Source organism: Trachypithecus francoisi, unplaced genomic scaffold (genome assembly GCF_009764315.1).
Source record: "Trachypithecus francoisi isolate TF-2019V2 unplaced genomic scaffold, Tfra_2.0 Lachesis_group4, whole genome shotgun sequence".
NCBI lineage: Eukaryota > Metazoa > Chordata > Mammalia > Primates > Cercopithecidae > Trachypithecus > Trachypithecus francoisi.
The window spans coordinates 21385839-21405186 of NW_022681469.1; the positions used below are offsets into that span (position 1 = coordinate 21385839).

A 19348-nucleotide genomic window follows, 5' to 3' on the forward strand; every position below is an offset into this window, starting at 1 on the left:
TGAATTATTAAGATTCTGTCTGAACTTGGCAGGTGTCAGAAATTCATTTTAAATCTCTGTTCAGAAGCCTTGATTCAATTTGATTTTATTGTTCAATGTAAAGAGGTCTTCGTGGATACATTTTTGGAAAGGTTATTGTCAGTGATACTTCAAAAATGTACCAGGATATGTTTCAGCATTTTAGCAGCAAGTTGCCAAAGGAAGCCACTGAGTAAAAATAATATTTAAATAAGGCTCAGCTTCAAGGATGTGGAGAAAAGGGGACCCTCTTACACTGTTGGTAGGAATGTAAGTTAGTACAACCACTATGGAGGCCAGTTTAGAGGTTCTTCAAAAAACCAAAAATAAAGCTACCATATGTTCCAGTAATCCCACTGCTGGGTATATACCCAAAAGAAAGGAAATCAATATATTAAAGTCAATATATTGAAGAGATATCTGCACACTCATGTTTGTTGCAACACTGTTTGCAATCACTAAGATTTGGAAGCAAGCTAAGTGTCCATCAACAGATGAATGGATAAAGAAAATGTGGTACAGATGCACAATGGAATACTATTTGGTAATAAAAAGAATGAAATCCTGTCATTTGCAACAACACAGATAGAACTGGAGATCATTATGTTAAGTGAAATCAGCTAGGCACAAAAAGACAAGCATTGCATGTTACCTATTTGTGGGATCTAAAAATCAAAACAATTGAATTTATGCACATAGAGTGTAGAGGGGTGGTTGCCAGAGGCTGGGAAGAGTTGAGGGCAGAGATGAAGATGCTTCATGGGTACAAAAAAAAAAATAGAAACAATGAGTAAGATCTACTGTTTGATAGCACAACAGGGTGGCTATAGTCAATAACTTAATTGTACATTTTGAAATAACTAAAAAGTATAATTGGATTATTTATAACACAAAGGATAAACGCTTGAGGGGATGGATAACTCATTCTCCATGATGTGATTATTATGCATTGCATGCCTGTATCAAAACGTCTCATCTACCTCATAAATATATTCACCTACTATGTACCCAGAACAATTTAAAATGAAAAAATAAGGCCCAACTTGATAGGTGATAGAAGAATGTGATGATAGATGTTTGTGGTTCACCGTTGTTTAATTGAAGAACAGGTAGTTCTGAAATGGTTTACTTACTTTTTTGATGGGGACATCTACCATTGATAGGTTCTTCTGTCTTTTTATTTGTGTAGATTCTACTAGAGATAAAAAGTGGGTGCATAATTCAACATGAATTTATTTCCTGATCCAGAGATCAAAGGACAGAAATGGACCACCAAATCAGAGTTATGTCTTTTTCACAAAGGGAGAAACTGCTAGAAAGCAGCTCAGAAATGCTCCAATGCCAAGCTGTGCTATAGCATCAGAATCATGTCTGGTGGCGGAGGAATTTAATTTCCTTGCATTCATTTACTCATTTGTTCAAAAACATTTATTGTAAGCAACGTGGACTAGGCATTGTTCTAGGTGCTGGAGATGCCAAGAGGAGGAAGAGATTCATAGTGTGAATTCACAGCCTTTCACACTGTCAATTCACACTATAAATTCATATTTTAATAAAACTATTTATAAAACAAGAGCCAGTTCAAATAAATTCTATTAGATTACTTAGAAACATACTTCATTATATCTAGACTAGGATCAGGTAGAATTGCTTGAAAGAAGTTAAGGCAATTCATTATTACTATTAAATCGGGGCTAAAGGGCGAAAGGCAGACAGAGTTATGCTTTTCTGTCTCATGAAAGAAAAGCAACTCTATATGAGTAGCAAATGCCTGGTTAAATTACAATTATTTATAAAAATCAATGTTCCTATATAGTGAGTGTTACAAGGGGCAAGCCTTACACTGAACTATCTAAGACATGTTAATGAAAACAGGATATTTATAAGGTACAAAATATAGAATGATTATGTAACTTTAAGGATCTTGTCTCAACATGAGTTAATATTTATTTCATAATATCTTTAAAAAGTAAAAAAAAAAAATCTTGCAAACATTCACCATCCCTATTTGCATTATTATCCAAAAGACTGTGGATAGCTACATTCCACTGAATCTTGTATCCATACTGATGTTGACAGATGCTCATTCTGCTAAGGTTTGCTGTCTACTAAGTGCTAATTAGAGCTGCAACTCTGGCTTCAGCTATGATGTTATTATCTAGGACTGAATAAAAAATGTAAAGCTTGTGGAAATTGCAGAAGTGCTAGGGTGATAATAATAGTAACAACAACTATTGTTATTTTTGACCACTTATTATTTGCCAGGAAGGTGCTAACTGTCTTATGTATGTCTCATTTAGTGCTCACTACATTCCTATCATCAGTCCCATTTTCAGATCACAAAGTGGTTTAAAGAAGGTAACTTCAGCGTTCTGACCATTTATATTGGAACTGAGTTTTTTGACCATACATCTTGCTTCATCCACTTGCTATCATCTCTTAATATTAAAGGATATCACTCCTATATACTTCATGTTTCCAGGGACAGAATGAGTTAATGGCATTCGTGGTTTGAAAGTGACCCTGGAGAACCAAAACACTCAGCCCATCCACTTTATCCATAAAGAGATTAGGCCTGGGTCGGAGATTGTATGAGAGGCATCTCTTATCAGTCTGAGAGGAATAGTGTGTACTAAAGAAATTGATCAAAAGGAGGAAGACATTTGAGGGCACTAGGGAGGAATATGACTCTGATGGATTGACATTCTCCATGGGAACAGTTGAAAAAGAAGCTATGGCAACATCTACAGGAGAGCAGAGAATAGCAAGATTTGGGTGTAAAGTGAATAGCAGTGAGTGTTCAGGGAGTTGTCTTGATGGAAAGTCAGTCCACCCCCCTTCCAAAATCTCAGGGTAAAAGGTGTATATAACATGGATAAGGGAAGCTGTAGCATGGAGCTTATTGGAAACCCACCTGAGTGATTCAACAAGTACTCTTATTATGGTTCTTGAGAAGGTGTTCATGGGAGACATTTGGGAATGAAGTCTGGAGTCATGAACTTCCACTAGAGAGTTTGAGATGTTCCATGGAAGCCAGGTTTAGAACCCCTGATCCAGAGCCTAATCAGTATGGCAGTAGCTTGTGCCAGATGTTGGCAGGAAGGCAAATTTATTTTTACCCAGGTTGTTTGTCTCTTCTGTGCTCTGCTAACTTCCCAGACAAAATTTAATTTTAGCAAAGTAATGGCAGTGCTATTCCACAGACTCCAAAGAACAGCTTTGTCATCCTCTGCCTTCAGTCAGCCATTAATGGGACACTAATATATTTTGACATAAAGGTATGAAATTGAATGACTTGACTTTCATTTAATCTCTATGCACTTCTCCCCACTCCCCCATGTTCTAGCTGTCTGTTTTCATGTTTTTAATTGGCCTTTAAAAATACTAGGTAGGAGAGGACCCAGAAGTGTAAAATGTCATGCCCCCAGCCAAGCTAGACAATCTCCCCCCAGAGGAAGCCCAGCACCCTGTCAGATATGTTTAGGGAGGTTCCTTTATGTGCTCTAAACATCTTCCAATATCTGGCAGAAGCAGCAAATGCTGTTGATTATTAGGTAGAACCTTATCTAGGAGAACAATTTTCAGAGTAATTATTATAATGATAATAGCTAAAATCTATTGAGCACTGACAATGTGCCAGGCATTTTTCTAAGCATATCACATGTGTCAGCTCATTTAATTCTCTTCATAAGCCTATGAGGTGGGTACTGTTATCATCTCCATTTTACGTAGGAGGAAACTGAAGCTCAGAGTTTCCTGATTAACTAGGAACTGGGAGAACTTTACTTGAAATCTAGGCAATCTGACTTGGAGCCTGAGCTCCTCACCAGTTTGCTGTGTTGCCTCCCATACCTGCTGTTTACACCATGGTTGCAAATGATTCAAGATTTTCCATTATTGACCCTAGGGTCTAATGCCCTAAAATATGCTGATGAGCCTCAACTGGGACATCTTTTGATAGGAGATTAAAAAAGAAAACAGATACCCTGCCCAGAAGACTGGGTTTAAGTAAGCTGCTGCTAGTGGGAAAGTGGGAAGTGTTGTAAGTTGTTGGGGAAAGATGGGAGCTGAGAGCAAGGGAGCGAATGTGTAGGAAGGTAGATGGGAGAAAGTGTTAAGCGGTGGTTAGAGAGAGTCTCTGTTTTCTTCTGTCTTGCCTAGCTGATCATTCTGGAGATGAACTGAGAACATATGTGAATTCATTTAGGATCTATAAAGTTTGATTCAAATAATAGTGTCTGTTTTATGCCATGGTGTGCCCCCTGGAAGTTAGGGTAGAGTAGTGGGTGGCCAGAGGTTCAGGAGACAACAGTGCATGGGTTGGAATCAGAGGGCATAGATGAGAACCTGGGAGGTAGATGCATGTGGACAGGGAGCAGCCACTTTATGGGTTTTGAGAAAGGTGATACACACTGGTAAGCCCCAAATTGGGGAGCTCTAGGAAGCAGGGTCCAGGAACTGGTCAGCAGTCATTCTCCAAATCTCGTTTCCCATTTACAAGTACTGCTCAAGTGAGGTCTTAGTCCTGATACCTCCAGCCCAGTAGAGAAGACTGAAGCCCACTGCCATTAGATTTACTGTTATCTCAAAAAATTGCTTAGGTAGGGTTCGTTCAACATCTGCCCCCACTCAACTTCTCCTGTTGGGGTCTGATAGGCCACTACATTCTATGGTTCCAGCTTCCCTCTTATCTGCTATGTGTGCAGGAAAATATTTTCTAGTTATAATCTTTGCAGATCAGTTGAGTGAACTTGGAAATAAAGGGATTATTAGACACTTTTGGTGATAAAAATGTAATGTGAACACTGTGTGGTGTTAATTGCATAAATTTTTTCCTCCCTACTTGCATCTAATTCCTAACACTCTTTGCTATAGGCATTATTTTTATTCTTGTCCTGCATTATTGTTTGTTTACATATGGACATGCCTTTAAAAATGATATTAGTTCCTTAAAAATTATGGTTGATATAAAATAATGCCCAGGCTTCACCATACAGAGATAGCAACTTGCAACAGCTTGTTAGACATGTCTCCATGCACTTCTCTTGCATATACAAACTCCTAAAGTCCACAATTGATATGAAGGAGCTTATGCCATATATAATTGTTCATGACTTTTTTTCACTTCACAGCGTGTTGTAGCCACACTTCTCTCTAAATGAATAAAGACCTACACATTCATTTGTACTCTCTGTCCGGTGTTCTCTGGTTTACTTAACCACCCCACCTGGTGATTGTTTATTGGTAAAGAAAGAAATCTGAGCAGCACACAGAGGTCATCAGACTCTGCTAATCCAGACTTTATAGCTTTGCTGTCAAATCCATGGGATTCTTGGTATTGATCCATTGACAAGAGAGTCTGAACTCCTCAGAGGAGCAGAGAAAGAACATGAAACTGATGAGTGAAGGGTCCAAGGCTTTGCATTTAGCACTGCTGCTTAGTAGCTATGTGTCCTTAAAATCACTTCATCTTTCTGAACCTCACTTTCCCTACCTGTAAATGATGTTGTGAGTTTTCATTATATTCAAGGTCTGTTCTGCTAACTGAAGGTCTGTATCTACAAATATACTGTCAAGCTATAACTCCCATCACAACTTAAATGCTTCGGCTTTATTCGTCAATACCTTTTTGATGTCCAGCATGATGGTCATATAAAGTAAATACTCAACAAACACACTTTGAGTGATGGATCAATAGAACTGTTGAATCCGTCTTTTCAAATTTCCCCCAGAAATATCCATCTCTGTAGTCTTATACTGATTTTTTTAAGCCAGTGAACCTCAGACATTTTTACCTGTCTACCATCTCTTTAGAATTTGTGCACGTATATCTACACTTTTAAATAGCCACAGTTTAAATCTCTCTCTTGCTGTTTGTGTGTGTGTGTGTGTGTGTGAGAGAGAGAGAGAGAATGTACCATGTGTGAGTGTGCACATATGTATCTATAGTTTGCTATGTATGTGTTATTTTGGGTGAGTAAAATAGGATTCCATATGGAGGGAGTTACTATACTTTGCACTAAAATGAGGCTTTAGACAAGAGAATGAGATTTTTTTACTCCCTCTTCCAGAGTTTTACTGAAGTTAAATGGGTGTGTGTCTGTGTTTCTGTGTGTGTGTGTTTGAAGTGAAGGTAGAGAGGGGTGTCCTAATATTGTAGACACAGTACTTCCTCCTTTCATCTATTCTTAACTTTCCTGTTTTCCTTCCTTCCCTCCCTCATTCTCTCCCTTCCTCTCTCTCTCCCTCTTTCTCTCTCTCTTTTTATTTCTCTGTTTCCTTCTTTTCTTCCTTTTCCTTCTTTACAGGAAAAATTAAAGAATAATGCCATTCTTTCTACTTTAGTCAATGACTTTAGTCAGTGGTGACTTTTATCACCATTTAATATATAAGAAAAGAGAAACAAACCTCTGTATGAGAAAATTCTCTCAACCAATGAAATCCCAGTATAAGGTAGTATTCAAAGACCAGTAGGTATTGTGTTATATTAATATATTGAAGAAATGTATTGATCCATCGTGGTGGTGATGAAAACCAGATTATTTCACTCAACTAATGCCCAAGATTAAACCACTTTCAAAATATTGCTTAAGAAAATCAAGGAGTCGAGTTATAGACATTTAGGGAGTGAATAGATGTTCAGAAAGTTTGATACTGCACCATTTTATTGCTTAATATGTGTCTGGAGTCAGTATTCATTGAATTCTTTCAAAATGAGTTACACATTTCATTATCTTCCTAAAGAAAGAACACTGTCTATATTCAAACATTTTTCTTCATTTTGGAATGCTCAGAGCCACCATCACAAGCAGTGTTTATTGTATTACGCTTTGACTGAGGTGCTGTCAGAGGCTATTGAGCTGTGTAGAGCTACTTCAGTCTCAGCCCTGTGGCTTCTGGACTCTTAGTCTGCTTTTTAAAGATAGTTTTTCCATCTCTCTGAGGGTCAGGCTGCTCCTGACCATGTCTTACTGTGATGTGCGTATCTCTCTGTGGTTCTTAAAGCTCCAGTCCACCTCCCACTATTTCAGATTCGCTGAATCTAATTTATTATGTAACAAGCACATGGTCTTATTAAATGTTTTAAAACATCAACAGAAAATACAATATAAAAGTGGTCTCCAAAGGCTTTTTCTGCATATTTCCATATTTTTACCTAAATTCCAGCAACTTTTGGTTTCTGGAGAAGTGTTCTCCAGATCACTGCTCAATTCTGATAAGGAACCCACCTTTCTAGTTTGAATGTAAACTCTTCCTTCTAAACATGAAGAGACAATATTGCCCTTAGTCCTTCAGGTGCATGGCTACCAATTCCGCTCTCTCATTTGTGTCTGATCACTCGGTTCTTGTTTTGCAGTCCCCAGTCTGTCCCAGATCGTCTGAGGATCCGGGTGAACAAAATCAGTTTGCAAGACTATGAAGGATTCCACTATGACAAGGAGAAACTCCGGGAAGCTTGTAAGTTGGATTGATTTCTTGCGATCAGCCTCTCTTCAGCTTCTTGATCCTCCTTGGTTTGATGGGTATTCATTTATCCTTGTGCCTGAAAATCATGGTTAGAGAAGTGAAGCGAAACATAGTAACATGTGAGCTCCAAGTGATAATGTATGGGCTACAGAAAAAGGAACTGGAAGAGGAAAGCAGCCGAATAAAATCATTCTGCTGTGGATGCCAAGTCAGGATCTCTTGACTTATTCGCCACTTTAGTCTTAGATTTGCCTAAAATGAGGAAAGCAAAAAGTTGGTGATACCAATGGTATAGCACCATCCAGAAAACTCTTGAGAACACAAATCTCTTCTTGGAGGCTGCGTTAGCAAACACTGCCCTCATTCATCACATAGGTGTGGCAAAGAGGCACATTCAGCACTTGTAGATATTATGCTATTATATAAAGTCAGAGAAGGGCCTACAGGAACGTTGTGATGATAAAGTGATTCATTGATGATGAGGTGCCATTATTTTTGAAACCTACACTTGAGTCAACATATGAATTGCTTCTCATTGTTTGTATTTTCTGTATGCTTCTTTGAATACATAGCTAATTGTTAGTTCATCTCACTAGTCAATCAGTATGTTTTGGACACTTTTTACTTTCTGGTACATTCTGATCACTGCTTTAAATCTCTGTCTATATAATAATTTATGAGGTAATTGGTTAAAATAAGCCAGAAGAAGTTAAGACCATGAGAGTGTTAGATATTAGGGTTCTTGGCTCCTTCCTAAGTGTGGAGGTCAATAGTCAACTGCAATAAAGTCAAAGAAAATAAGGCAAACTGGTGTCCAAAGGAATAGCTAATGATGCTGATATAAATAAATGACTTTTATGTAGAACCAGAGACTTATATGAACCCAGTCCCCAAATGGTCTCTAAGTGTAGACCTCACTACCTGTGTAAAAGATGAAAATAGTTAAAACTGGCAGGACTAATAGTAGGAAAGCCTTCCTGGGATGGTCTTTTCTGAGCTCTGGTTTCTGAGACTGATCTAAAGTAAGCTTTAGTGGATGGAAATTCTGAGGTCCAAGGATAATCCCAGGGTTGGGTATAGGGGTTCTACAACCTGGAATTGGCATGAGGTGAGGAGCCATATCCCTGGTAGCCTAATCACTGAATCTACTAGAGAATTTGCTGTGAATTTTCTTTCTTAATTCTCTCAGCTGCTTCAGCTTCCTCAACCCTTCACATTGTTTTCCTTAGACATCAATACCTTTTAGTTTCTCCCCAGCCTTCTCACTTCCATACTTTACACTCATTTCCTTCGATAGGAAAGTCTGAGCTGGAGGAGGAGCAATTCCCCAAACCTCTAGATTTCTTCCTTCTGTAAACAACATATTACATTTTCTAATATAAATGAGCTTATAAGTGACAGACTAGCATACAATCTAATTTGATCCATAAAGTGATGGACATATATTTCTGTGATGGGAAGTGTAGCTACAATGTAAGTTAAATTGACTTCTAAAGATTACTAATCATAAAGAACAGTGTTTTATGTTCTTTCTTGTTTTAAGCTTCCAAACAAATAGCTAACAATTCTTAAAAGAAGATAACAGATCTCAAGTAATATTTTGCAACTTACCATCAACTCTGAAGAAATTCAGTTTGGAGTGGGAACACATTTGAAATTTTTAGGTGAAATGAGATTTGAAGCTTATCTGTAGCTTTCAATTATCTGTTTTATCTTTTCTGTGGCATTATCTGTCCACCATTGCTGGAGGTAATTGTGGTTTGAGTTTTTCCAAGAAGATGACATTTTCTGGCAAGTGCTTTACTCAGCATATGTGATAAAATCTCTACGTGAAGAAACTTCTTAAGTCAAATGGGGGGAAGTGATGGCATAAAAGTAAGCCAAATAAATTCAACAGCGTCTTTGGGACCCCAAAGAACAAAGAAACCTCAAAAAGGGGATAAAGGAGTTATTCTGAAGATTTAAAAACTCATTCCAATGATTTGGATTTGAAGAAAACAATAAAAGGATTAGAAGTAAAAGTGACCAACTCAATCATTCTACTTTTTTTTTTTTTTTCTTTTTTGAGACAGAGTCTTGCTCTGTTGCCCAGGCTGGAGTACAATGGTGCAATCTCGGCTCACTGCAAGCTCCGCCTCCTGGGTTCATGCCATTCTCCTGCCTCAGCCTCCCAGGTAGCTGAGACTACAGGCGCCCGCCACCATGCCTGGCTAATTTTTATGTATTTTTAGTAGAGATGAGTTTTACCATGTTAATCAGGATGGTCTCAATCTCCTGACCTCATGATCCCCCCTTCTTGGACTCCTAAAGTGCTGGGATTACAGACGTGAGCCACCGCGCCCGGCAGTGATTCTACTTTTAATATGTGGTGATGGTGCTTCTAACCTGTGGTTTTTCAGCAAAGTTTATCCTTTGAGGTTCTGGATTCACTCCTACTAACCTTTGCTGTTTAGCCTGGTTCCAGCTTGAAACAGAATACAGATTCATGGGAAGGCTGACAGGGCTCAAACTGAGTATAAAGAGAAAACAAGTTTAAGTCCATCTATGAGGTGCATGCCAAAATAAATGTTATTTCAGAAGCATTAATTAAGTGAAATTTGCACAACATATCTAGATAAAAGGGACTCTAGGAATGTACTCAGACTTGCATCCCAGAACAAAGAGAGTGAGTCCTCTTAGGTCATTCATTTATTGTCATCGAAGTCTGAGCTAGAGCAGTAGTGTGGCACTGCGTTTGAAGTTAGTTCCATTTCTTGGTGGTGTACCAAGTGATATTTTCAGGCAAACTGTGGTTCTGCTCCATCATGTTTAGCAGAATCTTGCTCATTGTTCACGTTAGATAATAAGCTTGCATGTTTGTCGTGTAACAAAGCCCAACTTCTGTCCCTAATGCAGGGCTCCCTGATAATATTGGATGGCAACCCTTTAAATTGCTTTGCTTATTTTAGCACAGATAAAGATGACTATACTCTTTCAGATGTTTCCCATTCCTCTTCCATTTAGCCCCATCTCACTGGGGGTCAGTCCTTCTAAAATAATATCCTGGAAAAATTTAGTCCTTGTCAATCTTTCCCTCAGTTCTTGCTGATAAATTTCAGACTTATGTAAGACACTAAAAGTCTTCCTCACTGCATTGAATTTACCAACCCTCAGATAATAGTTGTGGTTTGCAAGAGGGGACAGTCTATTCAACTTAAGAAGTAGAGCATAAAGAGAAAGTGGCCATATTAAAAAAATTAAAACAAATCTGTAATAATGATATCAGAAAATCACTCTCATAAACAGAAGTATACAAGGTGGGGCCGGGCGCAGTGGCTCGCACCTGTAATCCCAGCACTTTGGGAGGCTGAGGCAGGTGGATCGCAATGTCAGAAGATGGAGACCATCCTGGCTAACACGGTGAAACCCTGTCTCTACTGAAAATACAAAAAATTAGCTGGGCATGGTGGCGCGCGCCTTTAGTCCCAGCTACTCTCAGAGGCAGGAGAATGGCATGAACCTGGGGGGCAGAGCTTGCAGTGAGCCCAGATCGTGCCACTGCACTCCAGCCTAGGTGATAGAGTGAGACTCTGTCTCAAAAAAAAAAAAAAAAAAAAAAAAAAGAAAAGAAGTATACAAGTGGCAAGTGTGTCCTTAATAAAACTTATAATAATATAATCTAGGCAAAGGATAACCTGTTTTTAAAAATCTGTTATATTTCTAACCCCAGAATAGAATCATTGACATATGATACATTTTTTAAAAATCTGAGATAACTTGATATTCCCCCAAATTTAGCTCTATTCCCATGCAGACTGGTTAAACTTCACTCTGGGCACCAGTTTATTCTGCACTTTTAAATTGCCATGATAATTTACACAGATCTAGGGTCTAAAACACAAGCAGTAAAAAAGAGCTTGGAGCCAATTGAAAACAGATGTAGTCTGTAAGGATAGGGAATTAACATTTTGTATATCAAATATAGTGTTTGACAATGCTTTCACATACATGATCTCAGTATAATTCAGTATTATCTGGATGTTTATAACATATAATGCATAATATATCAATAAATTGGTTAACACTAATGATACTAGGATTGTACCCTAACTAGGTATTTAGTTAAGCATTTGCCCTCATGGAATTTCCTCCTTTGGTGATTTAGTAGAAAAGTCAGAAATTTTGGTGTTTGAATCTCAGTTGCAACCTTGACAAAGTCATTTAATTACTCTGATGATCAGATCTCTCATCTGTAAAATGAAAATATAATTATAACCCCATTCAGTGCTGAGGGTTAAATGTCATGCTGTATATGGAACCCATGGTGTGAAGTCTGGCACATTACCGTGCTCTCCAAAAATGGTAGCTGTGATGCTTGTGGAGGTTGTTGTTAGAGAGGCCCTGCTGTCACAGTGCTCATCAGTCTGCAAGTCCATAAAGCCAGACTCAAAGGAGGTCATAGAGGCTGACTTCCTCTATGCAGAACTCTTCCTGGCTTGAGGCAGCTCATTTCAAACTGTACACGCCACCTCCCCCAACCGACTTTCTTACTTTCAAAAATAGAATTGAAAATACTAGTAAATACCACAGAAAGATTATGGGAAGAAAGTGTAACTAAATCATTCAATTTACTTATATTGTGTCTATTCGTATAAATATCTGCTGTAATGACAAGATACTTAAATCCATGAAGCATGTAAATACTGAATGCCCATATAGGATGATCTGAATGTTTACCTGCAGATTTCCTTCTGTAAGTCCTAATACATTCTCTTAAGTGTGCCATCTGTTATCCACCACTGAATTTTTTGAAACAAATTTTTTATTTTGGAATAATTTTAGATTTACAAATAAGTTATAAAGGTAATACAGGGCATTCCTGTATATTCCTCCCCCAGTTTTTCTCATTGTTAAACACTTTACATTACCATGATGCATTTATCAAGGAAACCGATACTGCTACATTACTGTTAACTAAACTTTTGGAATTTCTATCCCAGGATCAAATCCAGGATACCATGTTGCATTGAGTTGTCATAGCTCCCCAGTCTCTTCTGATCTGTAACAATTTCTCAGCTTGCTCTCTCTCTCTTTCTTTCCTTCTTTCACCTTGATGGTCTTGGGGGAATACTACCTTCTGTAGTATATCTTCCAATCTGGCTTTGTCTGTTGTTTTCCTCATAATTAGACTGGATTGATGGGTTTTTGGAAAGAATACTGTAGAGGTGAAGTAGGCTTTTTGTCCCATCATGTCAAGACTTATCCAATATCCACATGACATCCCTGTTGATGTTAACCTGATCATTTGGTAAAGGTGGTATTTGCCAAGTTCCTTCACCACAGAGTTACAATTTTTTTCCCCTTCCCTACTCCATTCTTTAGGAGTAAGTCACTAAGTCTAACCCACTTTCAAAATGAGCAGAGGAGGTGGATCACTAGATTTTAAAAATTGTTTCCAGTTTGCATATTTGGGCTCAACTGAGTTTGTTAACTATGCCAGAATGGTAGAGCCATTCAACCATTCTTGCATTTATACTTTCAATAATTCTATATTTGTATCAGTTATATATCAGATACCACACTAGATGTTAGTCATTGAAAGAGGAGACTAGAAAATCCAATATTACAATGTAGTTTATTCAATGCACATTTATTGAGTCCTTACTGTGAGCAGCGGTTAGAAGAAAAAAAAAACCAGAATTCGTTCCTGATTTTCTGGAGTTTTTTCTTTTTTAAAAAAATGTGATAATAACTGTGATGGGGCTGTGGAAACATCTGTACCTATTTTTTTCTAGCAAACGCCATTTAAATAATGAAAAAAAGATAAAATATATAAGCAAGAATGAGAAAAGTCAGTCTAACCACTAATTAGGTGTGTGACCTAGGCAGTGCATTCGTCTTCCTCAGGCTTCTGTTTCCTTATCTGCTAAATGCAGTAGTTAAACTCGATGTTTCTTAAGAACAGATTATAATATAATAAATGTTTACTTTTATAGAAATTACATAGGATTAAAAATATTTCACCAGCATATTTCCTTAGTAGAGTTTTTAAAGCTCCAACATCATTCATAATGAGTATTAGAAACCATGTAAGTACATTGTGCTTCAAGAGTTTGCTAAAAACACTGATTTTTTTTTTTCCTATCGATAGCTTCATCTAAAATGGAATCTTTCCCCCTCGTTTAACAAGCTGACAACAGGGCTGTTCCATAGAGATTAGGCCTCCATTTGGTAGAGGTGGCTTTCCAGTTTGAAATCTGTCTGAGGAGGTAAATGATGTCAGTTTGTCCTCTGAAGGGCATTGTCCTTCCTTTTTGCAAGTGTGTTTATGTTTATTCCTATTTTCACGATTTGACGTTTACCCAGAGTTTTGTGCTTAGTTTCTTTTACTGTCTTTTCCCATCTCTTGTCTATATATTTATCATTTTATTAAAAATATAATAATAATAATGTTAACACACATTGTACTATTGCTGTGAGCTAGGAAATGTCTTTTCTACATATATTGTGTAATTTAATTTACCCGACATCTCAGTGTGATAGATAGATAGTATTGTTATTCCCATTTCACATATAAAGCAATTGAGGCACAGAAAACTCAAACGGTCTACGGGGCTGGCATTTTGAATACTTATTTATCACTGTGTTTTCTGTTTCCTCCAAGTAGTACTTCTTATTTTTCCTATAGATATCTTTAATAACATAAGTAAAAATTTATATTTCAGTCTTTCACAATTCCATTTCAAATGTCTTCTTACATTTAAACTGACTTTGACTTAGTTGATCACACTGGGGTTTGTTGGGCAAGTTTCTGTTTTTAGATCTTCCTCCAACCTCAAATAAATCATCCATTCATCGATTCAATAAATATTAATTGACTGCTTACCTTATTTCTAGTACTATTTCAGAATACGGAAAAGTGCTTGCCCTGGAACTTATGTTCCAGTGGAGAGACAGACAAATGAATAAATAATACAATATGGCGGCAAGTGCTGTAAAGGAAAGTAAAGCAGAACAGTGACAGGGGATCCTGTTTTTGATAAGGTGGTTAACAAGAGACTTTCTGAAGAAGTGACATTTAAACAGAGACCAGAACAAAAAGAGTGCATGTATATGTGGATTTCTAGAAGAGTATCCCCGGACAGAGGAAATGGCAGGTTCCAAGGCCAAGCATCCTTATTCCATTTAATGAATAGAAGGGATGTCCATGTGACTGGAACCTGCTTAGTTGAATGGAGATAGTCAGGAAGTTATTTTAAAGGGTCAGCACATGGAGGGGGCTTATAGGCCATGGAGAAGGCTTTGGATTTTATTCAGAGTGTGATGAGAAGATGTTGGAACTACTTGAGGAGTGTATCATGCCTGAATTTATTCTAGATAAATTTGGCTACTAGATAGAAAATTTTCAGGTTGCAATGATGGAAATAGGACAGGAGGTATCAGGCTAATATAGTACTCCGGGTGACAGGCAATAGGAGTGAGGCAGTTAAAGTAGTAGAGTTGGAGAGAATCAGTTAGATTCTGGCTACATTTTGGAGGTAATGCTGGTAGGATGAGATGATGGATTAGTTGTATTGCATAAGAGTGCAAAATTCAGCTGCCTCTGAGGTTTTGACCTCAGCAACTTGGTAAACAGAGGTAGGGAAGATGCAGAGGATTCAGCAAAGGAGACCAAGAAGGAGCAAGACCGAGGAAGAGCCTATTGTTAGCTACAAAAACAGCAGGAGAGCTTGTTTGTTGGGATCCAAGAGAAGAAAAATATCTCATAAAAGCTGTCTAGCTGTCAGCATTTCAGAGAGGTTGAGTAAGACGCACACTAAGAATTGGTAGTTGGATTGGGGTAGAGGGTAGTTAGTGGTAACCTCACGAGATTGTGGAGTGAAAAAGGTGAAGGTGCACAGAAAGGATTTGTGTGCAAATAGGGTCAAATGAAGGTCAGATGTGTGCTGCATAATGACATCTTGATCAATGATGGACTGCATATACAGCAGTGGTCCCATAAGATTTTAATACTGTAGTTTTACTGCACCTTTTCTATGTTTAGGTATTTTAGATGCCCAAATGCCACTGTGTTACAATTGCCTGCCGTATTCAATACAGTAACATGCTGTACAGGTTTGTAGCCTAGGAACTACAGGCTATACGATATAGCCTACATGTGTGGTAGGTGATTCCACCTCGGTTTGTGTAAGTACCCTCTATAGTGTTCACACAGCGCAGAAATCACCTAACGACACATTCCTTAAAACACATCCCTTTCGTTAAATGATATAATTATAATTCACCACAGATTGCTCTTTTAAGGTATTTAACTATAAAACGAAGGAAAGAAATGGGATGATGACTGGAAAAGAATATAGTAGAATCAAAGGAGGATTTTCATTTGTAAGATAGTACAGCATGTGTATATGCTGGTGGGACTGATTCACTATACAGAGAACTTGATTCAGAAGAGGGCCAACTGCAGCAGTGCCTTTGAGTAGGTGGTAAGATGGAACCTGGTGAGCACTGGAAGGTTGTGGGCAGGAGTGTGGGGCAGGTTCTCCCAAGTACAGCAAGAGAAGGCAGAGCAGTGAGTACAGATACAGATAGCTTGGTGTACTTGGTGCTAGGGAGAAACAGAAGTTCTATTCTGATTGCTTTTATTTTTTCAGTAAAAGAAGAAGCAAGCTTACTAGTTGAAAGTTGGAAATGGATAGTATCAGTGTTCTGGAAAAAAACAGGAAGGTTTGAAATAACTTGAGGAGAGAGACAGTGAGAGGGTTGGGCAGGATTGCTGAGCTTTACTTTGGAAGTGGATCATTGACTGCATCACTGACTTGCTAGTTTCTGGCTGTCTTGGTTTATAGGTGAGCCTACTCTATGTCTTTCTAATTTTAAAGGACTCTGATACCAGGGGAATATTGGGTGGAAATATGATCTTATTATTAATATAAACCTCTTTGCCATCTAATTCTGTTTATGACCTAAAGGCTTTCTTTATTTATAAGAAAATAAAACATGCTCTGGTGCTGTGCTATACCAGAAGTTAATAATGTTAGATTTCATACAAGGAAATGGGCCTAAAGTGTTGATGATGATATTTGATAATTCCTTCACTGTTAAAACTTAGCCTTTGGCAATGAGAGCAGTCAATTGCAGGTAGATCGTTAAGTCTCTGCCCAAAAGAATATTTTCCCTTTTCATTGGTTTGTTTTGTGTAACACATACTCAAAATTATAGCCAATTCTTACTATTTATAGACCAGCCTAGTCCATTCGGTTGCTATCTTAGCAGGTTGACTACTCTGGAATGTAAGCTCAGATGGTAGTTAGACTTCCCTTTGAAGACTTTCTTCCAAGATCTTTGTATAAAATTATTACTTTCATTTATCTTGCTAAGGTTTGAGTCATGCAGTGTTGGCCATTGCATAGTCACAGCTATCATGTTTAGTAATAAATAATAATGCCCAATAATTTCGTAGGGCTTCATGGTTTACAGAGGGCTGTTGTATACACTGGCCACATGCATCATCACAAGGGCACTTAAGATTGCCTCACACAGGGTTACATTGCTGTGACGGGATTTTAATAAGAAATTATACATTTTCTCTCTTAATCCAGGACACTCTCTAGTATACAGCCTACGTCTTTATAAAGACAAATTTAAAAGAATTTGCAGTCATAGTTCTTGTCATCGGGTGGATTTCTGGGGAAACAGACTCTGAGACTGAGTTTTGTGTGCAAGGATTTTATTGGGGATTTCCCAAGAGGGAACCACAGCTGTGCAGGGCAAGAAAAGCAGGACCAGTAAGAGAGAGGAGTTAAGCTTTGCTGTAGTCACAACAGAGGACTCCCACAGGGACCTTTGGACCTGGGACAGCCATTTTGAGTTTTCTAAATTGAGGCAAGGGTTACTGGATACAGATCAGGCTCTGCCCTGGAAGGGGATAAACCTTGAGTGAGGTATCATCCTTTCCGGAGAAGGACTCAGCTGTGTGCTATCAGCAAACTTTCAGCTTCTGGGAAAATGAGTGCCTCAATCCTAACATGAATGCAGTGTTTCAGTTCTGAAAACAGAGTCTTGCTATGAATTAACTCAGCACCTGATTTTTGAACTAAGGCCAGGAAGGAGCCACCCACAGACCAAAATTCTTGAGTTCATTCATTCAACTCTTCATTTAACAATGATCTATTAAACACTTACTGTGTATCAAAGACTGTTCTAAGTACTGGAAATTCAGCTTAAATGAGCACTAGTCCTCAAGTTTTTCTCTTATTATATCTTTTGACCTGATTTCCATGCTATCCCAAATTCAGGGAATTGGAATACAAGTTGATTATTCAGAAGTGTCTGAATTAGCAAAGTAAAATGGAAACCTAAAAGCTGAATGCTGACCTTTCCTTAAAAGTTCTTGCTGATGAATTATTGCCAAGCCAAACATTCTCCATTTGGAATTTGAGTAATTAAAAGTGGAAACCTGAATATAAAGCCATCTCAATTTCTGGCTGTCACTTCTAGTCTGACGCTATAGTCAGCAGAGAAAACTTCAGAGTTTGATTCTCAACGGGATGTGTGTTTCTTATATATTCATCTCTCCCTTCACTGTTAAAATGTAGCCATTGCTAGTAAGAGCAATCCAGTGATTGAATTAAACAGGAACAAGGACAGAACTGTAAGCGAATCTGAAAATAACATCTTTGCAGATTGACTCAGAACCGCAATTTTCTGCACTGGTTACGTGGATAAAAACGACAGGCTTTTCCTAGTTCACACTGGTGGAAAACAGTCTTAGTACCGAGTGGGTTTCCTGAATCACTGGTCCACTACTAGTCTCCTGGAGTCACCTATAAGCAGAATTAGAGATGTCCCCAGACTGTCAGCTGCTAGGGATGTTTTTATTTGAGACCACCCTATTTTACATCTCATAGAAGTTGTCCATGTATAATTTGTTTACTCATTTAGATTTCCCGAAAGAGACTTGGAGCCCCTTCAGCTGATTTTAGAAAATCTTTCTGTCATTAATTCTCCACATGTATCTCATCAACTGAGAAATTCCAGGCTGCATGACTGAATGTGTCCCCAGCATCTAGTTGATGGTGACCTTGCCCTTCACCCTACAGTGTAACAGACAGCATGCTGTAGAAATTGTGAAAGAGATTTGGACCAGTGTATTTAATCATCATTTCAAGTATTGAAGTTTTAGGTTCAATTATGAATCTTTCCTTTCTGACATGTAATATTTCATCTTGATTTTCGAATATATTTAGGGATCCTGGCCATGTAGCCAAGATTCCAATGTCACAGTCAAGTCTTTGTTATCTCCCTCCCAAGTACTTAAGCACTGGTAGTAAATATCAGTAGTGGTTATTTCTGTATCTGAGAATTTTACAAATATCCATTTCCATTGTCAAGGGCATGCTAGGACCTCACAGTTAAAAGCTTATGTCACATTTAACACCAGGAATAAGTGCCAAGAAGTTATATACATCATTATGTTGTACTAGCACTTTATTGCAGGCAACATTAGGAACCTTCTTTGAAATGGAATTATCTTCATCAAAAGTAGGCATTTACATCATTGTCATTAAACTTACATATTCAGCTGGACGAGCATGACATTTCATAGCACTGTTTGGTCTGGACCTTTGGTTCCTACTATGTATTAGAGGTATTTGGGCCTTCTGCCCATACTTGCTCCTGGATAACCACAGTCAATGCATGAACCGCAGTCATCAGAAGCAGGAAAAAGTAAGGCCATTACAAACAGCATCCACGATTGGATCTTGTGCTCCACCTGACAACTTTTGTCCTTGTTCAGAAGACCAAGCTTTAACAACGCCTTTTTTTTTCTTTTCCCCCTGGGAGTTTCTTTCTCACTTCTGCCTTTCCATTCATCATGTCC

General features: G+C 38.1%; 1 protein-coding gene across 2 annotated transcripts in view; it reads left to right on the forward strand.

The window, feature by feature from the left end:
- The window catches only part of DGKI (diacylglycerol kinase iota), a 312556-nt gene that overhangs the window by 166510 nt on the left and 126698 nt on the right, over nt 1-19348 (forward strand). For both annotated transcript variants that reach the window (XM_033193175.1, XM_033193176.1), the window contains exon 20: nt 7376-7476. In XM_033193175.1, the coding sequence (XP_033049066.1) occupies nt 7376-7476 (101 nt within the window). The remainder of the gene's footprint in view (nt 1-7375; nt 7477-19348) is intronic.